Here is a 6,000-nt window from a genome sequence, read left to right as displayed (position 1 = left end):
TGAACCGCTTGAAAGTAAGTTGCATATGTCATGAACTTTTGTGCCTAAATATTTCCAAAGAATAAAGATACTCTCTTCCATAACCACAGTGTAGTTGTCAACTTCAGCACATTTAACATCGATATGATAATCTTATCTAATCTGCTGTCTGTTTTACAGTTTTATCAATTGACCCAATAATGTCCTTTATAGCATATTTTTCTTCTAGTAAAAGAACCAGTCTGAGATCAAATATTGTCTTTAGTGGTCACATATATTTAGTTTCCCTCAATCTGGAACATTTCCATATCTATTTTTCGTCTTTCGTGATACGTTTTAATAGAATGTTCATCATTTTGAGTTTGTCTAATTTTTTCCTCAGGATTATATTAAAAATGTGCATTTCTGGCTGGAATACTGCATAAGTGATGCTATTTCCTTCTCAGGGCGTCCCATCTGGAGGCACAGAGTGTCCAACTTTCCCTTGGTCATATTAATTTTTATCACCCTGTCAATAGTCTAATTTCTCCACTGTATAGTTACTACTTTTTCCCTTACAACTACTAAGCGATTTGTGGGGATACACTTAAGGCCATGCAAATATGTTGATCCTCATCAGATTTTCCTGCTAGTTTTAGCATTCATTGATGATTCTTAACCTGATCTATGCAAAATGATGATTTTCCAATTCCAGCACTCTCTCCTTATTTACCGGTCAGTGTGTGGTATTCTGCTGTAGGCAAGAGTCCTCCCTTCTAGGTCAGTATTTGCTAATGGGTCCTGTCCCTGATGTGTATCTATTTTAGTAATTTTGTTGAGTTTATTAAATGTATATCTGTAAGTATTTTGGTCTTTCTTTCCTTCCTTCCTTCCTCCCTCCTTTTCTCCCTTCCTTTCTTCCCTTACTGATATGGATTCATGAATTTCTATTTTTCTCAATGGTTTATTATTCACTATTCTCCTTAATTGTTTTGGTTCTCAAATTGTCCCAGATATGGTCAGTGGGTTTTTGAAGTCAGTTTCTCAATTGCAAAGCTTCATCAAAGTCACAGAAAGGAGTTAGTTTTTGAGTCAGAGGTAGGCCTGTATCACTGAGATAGTTGTATCACTGTGGTAGCCTTGAGGTTTTTCTCCAGGTGAGACTAATCTTGCCCATTAATCTGAAAACTCTATACTGGCTTTGTTTCCTTTACATGCTCAAGAGGAGAGAGAACATTTGTTTATTATACCTCCTGCCATTCCTTTGTAGTTGTTTTACAGAGACCACGACAAGCTATGGAATTCTCAAGGTTCAGGCCTGCGCTGAGATACAAGGAAAGACTGGTGCTTTTTTCACTGGGGGCTCCAAACTCTTGGGAAGGGAAATTTCCAAATTACAGCATGATTATCTCCTTTTTTTCTCTCGAGGAACATTTTACTGTAAAATTGATGCTACAACAGTAAGAAAGCACCTGGTAATGTAGTGTCAAAGCATATTTATTACTCCTGCTACTTATTATACCTCAATATTTATTTTAGGCATTAATTGTACTTTTTGATGGAATGTTTAAAGCTATTTCTAAATCTCCATGTTAGGTAGAACTCATTTCCTACATTCCATAGGATCTACATTGAGTATTTTCTGGTCTAAAAATTACCCAAGCTATCTTTCTGTTGAAGTTTCATTAACTATGAAAATAGCTAACACTACCAGCACTTATTCTGTGCAGGACATTGATGTAAACACTGCAGTTATACTGGTCTATGAGGTAAATTATTATCTCATTTTACAGATGAAGAAACTTAAGCCCAGAAAGTTTAAGTAATTTGCCCAAGATCACACAGTTTGTGGCTAAGGTAGATTCGAATCCAGTTAATATGGTTCTAAAATGTAATGTGCTGATCACTAAGCAGAGACAGGTGAAGGGGGTTGACATTTCTTGAAACTCTTGACATACCTGATGTAATGAACAAATGCAACAAACAGGCATCCCAAGTAGAAGGAGAAGAAGATGAGGAAACTGAGAAGAATGGATTTCACATAAACAGAGCCTGAGGGAAGAGAAACAGCTTTGGTCAGGATGTCCTCAAGAGAAGAGAGGACCACGTTTGGGACAGGACAGCTTCTTGGGCCCATCTGCATCACACTCGTTCTTAAATCCTAAGATTATTCCACTCAAAGCAGCAAAGCTGTTGGAGGTCACCCAGACATCGTCCGTAAATGGCTGCCTTTCACAGTGATGACTTCCTCAGGGAAGCTGGGAAGGGACTTCCTGTATACAACTTCATAATTGACTTCCCTTTCTTTCTGCAAAGGATGTAACAAAATGCTTTGATTCTCTCTTCCATCTCTAAGGTAAACATTAGTTTTCTTATGATGTTTCTCTGGAAGGATGACATTAGCATTGAATGACATGACTGCCTTCCTGACATAGGAATCTCTCCACTGAATCTTAGTAACAAGACTGACCTTTAATGGAAGGAACAATGGTCACTTTAAGGTTCTTTGCACGTTGTAGATTCCAGGTCTGGTTCTCCTTTTCTGGTAAAAAAGAACAAAGCACAATGGATCGGATACTAGGTTCCTGGTCTCTGATCTGAACAGTTGTTTAAAAACTGTCCAGAATTAACTCTGGTTGCTGAATTTTCTTTTAGCAAGAACTGCTTCAAACTGGCTAATACTCTTTTTGTTTAAAACTTTCAACTCGGCCTTTGTTTGGGTGCATTTTGGTAGCACTGAGTCAAATGAGAATGCAGCCTCCTTTCTTGAATGAAGAAGGCTTGACCCTTCTCCTGATAGCATATGGCCCAATATGCCACAGACGTCTGAAGAAAACAGCTGCAAAAATAGAGAGCTACTACATTTTTGGTCTGCATTTTTCTTTTTCTTTTTTTTTTTAAACATCTTTATTGGAGTATAATTGCTTTACAATGTTGTGTTAGTTTCTGCTGTGTAACAAAGTGAATCAGCTATACGTATACATATATCCCCATATCTCCTGCCTCTTGCGCCTCCCTTCTACCCTCCCTATCCCACCCCTCTAGGCGGTCACAAAGCACCGAGCTGATCTCCCTGTGCTATGGAGCTGCTTCCGACTAGCTATCTGTTTTACGTTTGGTAGTATATATATGTCAATGCTGCTCTCTCACTTCGTCCCAGCCTACCCTTCCCCCTCCGCATGTCCTCAAGTCCATTCTCTATGTCTGTGTCTTTATTCCTGTTCTGCCCCTAGGTTCATCAGAACCATTGTTTTGGTTTTTTTAGATTCCACGTATATGTGTTAGCGTACGGTATTTGTTTTTCTCTTTCTGACTTACTTCACTCTGTGTGGCAGACTCTAGGTCCATCCACCTCACTACAAATAGCTCAATTTCATTCCTTTTTATGGCTGAGTAATATTCCACTGTATATGTGTGCTGCATCTTCTTTATCCATTCATCTGTTGAGGGACACTTAGGTTGCTTCCATGTCCTGGCTATTGTAAATAGTGCTGCAATAAACAGTGTGGTACATGTCTCTTTTTGAATTATGGTTTTCTCAGGGTATATGCCCAGTAGTGGGATCACTGGGCTGTATGGTAGTTCTGTTTTTAGTTTTTTAAGGAACCTCCATACTGTTCTCCATAGTGGCTCTATCAGTTTACGTTCCCACCTAATGAAACTTAAAAGTTTTTGCACAGCAAAGGAAACCATAAACAAGACAAAAAGACAACACTCAGAATGGGAGAAAATATTTGCAAACGAAGCAACTGACAAAGGATTAATCTCCAAAATATACAAGCAGCTCATGCAGCTCGATATCAAAAAAACAAACAACCTAATCCAAAAATGGGCAGAAGACCTAAATAGACATTTCCCCAAAGAAGATATACAGATTGCCAACAAACACGTGAAAGGATGCTCAACATCACTAATCATTAGAGAAATGCAAATCAAACTACAATGAGCTATCACCTCACATTGGTCAGAATGGCCATCATCAAAAAATCTACAAACAATAAATGCTGGAGAGCGTATGGAGAAAGGGGAACCCTCTTGCACTGTTGGTTTGCATTTTTCTAGGCAGTGAGAATTTGTTTTTTTCTTATATGGCCATCAAAGGACTTATAGTTTACCGAGTACGTTGGATGTTGGCAAAACTCTAGAGCTATGTAATTAAGAGATTAAAGAATATATTAGAAGAAAATTCACCTAAATACTGAGGGAACGATGTTACACTCAACACTAAACACTTTTCGTGTTGATCACATATGGCCTATCAGCTGCTGGAGGGTCTGTGTTTTCAATCAACAGCCTATTCCATTCCCGTGGTAGTTAGTGGGTAGTTGCCCATAACCACTTGTACTATGCCTAAGAGCTGACATAACCCCTGCCATTGGGATAAGTTGCCCTACTTTGCTCACTTACTGTCTTGAAAGGTACAATTTTGGCAATGGGAATTGAGAACTCTGAATTTTCCTTGGGGAAATTATGACTACTGATAAATATAAGTGGCTCCATTACTGCTCGCTACCAAAATGATCTTTGAAAATGGACCTCGATCTGCTGTATAAGATCATTACTTCACGGTAGTAAATATTTGTTGAGTAAAGGGCCAACTGAGTGAACTGGGCCAACTGGGCCAACTGAGGGAGTACAAGACTTTGAAAAGATTCAGGCACTAAATGGCATTTTGTAGTATCAGTAATATCTTGAGATTTATTATTTTCTTCGCTTTATTTTTTTCTCATGTATGTCTCAGACTGCCTTGCCAAGCCACTGCTGATGACCCTCACTCAGTGGGAACTAGAGATGGTTGGAAGGGGGCCAGACGGGGCCAAAATGAGCTTTTGGCTTCCTTTCCATTCCATTCTGTCAGGTTTTTCTAAGTAGACAAATACTCCTCACTGTTCCTTACCCTGGATGAAGAAAGATCCTCCACAGGCATAATCTTCAGGCTTTATCACAAACACCACATAGAACTGCTCACCTGGAAAATCCTTCTTCTGCACAAGACGTAAAGAGAGGGAGACGAAGGGACAAAGTCCGTATAATGGTGGGAGCAAAAAGAAAGAGGAAAGAGAAGAAAAGTAAAGTTCACCTCTGCTCCCTAACTCCTTAGAAAGGACCCTCACATTCCCATGATCTACTCCAGGTTATCCATAATAAAATAATTGTTATATCCAAGAAATTATGTAAATAGAGTGTTCTGATTTCAATCTGTCCGGTGCCCACTTGCGTGCTTAGAATTGTAGTAGACCCCGTATAAAATATATGTCAACGGTCTATGTTTAATAATTCATAGTTGTATATTAAATTCTTGAATAAACTTTATTTTTTAGGGCAGTTTTAGCTTCACTATATTAAGTTTTTATTATTTCAAAATTTAATGATAAATGGCTTTCCTGAAAGTCACACAGTCAGCAGTTAAATAAACGATTTAGGTTAGGGAAGCAAAGACTCAAGTCAGGAGACCTGAGTTACAGTCCTGGCTTTGACTTTCTCTAAGTGGGCTTCTCAGTGTCCCAGTTTCTTATCAATGAATGAAGCATGGTTGACAAGATAATCTTTAAGGTCCAGTATATTTATAGAACTCTGATTTTTTTTATTATCCCCAAATTTCTGATATTATGTTTAACCCACTGAGAAAATGGCCCAGTACTGAATCATGGGTCCAAAAGAGAAGTAATAACTTATTGCCAAACATACTGAAAGTAGGAATGTACTGATGTGATTTGCACTTCATTAATTTAGTGTCCAGATGATGTAAAATCTGAGTTTCCTACTATGGTTATTTTTTTGTCTTTTTAAATTTGGGACCACATAATGCTGATGTGCTAAGAAAAAAAAATACTAAAAACAAGGGCAGGTATTTGAGATATCGAATCTGAGACATTAAAAATAAAAGCCTGACTAATAGAAGTTTTTTGGTCTGATACCTAAATTATAATTAACCTCTCCTCATTCATGGCCTGCTATTCAATAAACAGTATCTCCTTACCTAGAGAACAGGTCATAATTGCAGGTACTCCAAGTAAGTACCGCTCTAAAGCCAGGGAAAGA

The 6,000-nt window shown here is 38.2% G+C and overlaps 1 protein-coding gene across 2 annotated transcripts in view; it reads right to left on the bottom strand.

Annotated features, from left to right (window-relative positions):
* The window catches only part of SIDT1 (SID1 transmembrane family member 1), an 87,191-nt gene that overhangs the window by 39,106 nt on the left and 42,085 nt on the right, over positions 1–6,000 (bottom strand). For both annotated transcript variants that reach the window (XM_007453144.1, XM_007453145.1), the window contains exons 7-9: positions 4,856–4,943; positions 2,429–2,500; positions 1,917–2,010 (exon numbers count right to left, since the gene is read on the bottom strand). In XM_007453144.1, the coding sequence (XP_007453206.1) occupies positions 1,917–2,010; positions 2,429–2,500; positions 4,856–4,943 (254 nt within the window). The remainder of the gene's footprint in view (positions 1–1,916; positions 2,011–2,428; positions 2,501–4,855; positions 4,944–6,000) is intronic.

Source organism: Lipotes vexillifer, unplaced genomic scaffold, assembly GCF_000442215.2.
Source record: "Lipotes vexillifer unplaced genomic scaffold, Lipotes_vexillifer_v1.1 scaffold1319, whole genome shotgun sequence".
NCBI classification, from domain to species: domain Eukaryota; kingdom Metazoa; phylum Chordata; class Mammalia; order Artiodactyla; family Lipotidae; genus Lipotes; species Lipotes vexillifer.
The sequence above is the reverse complement of the archived record's forward strand: the minus strand, read 5'-3'. Positions and strand labels throughout refer to the sequence as shown.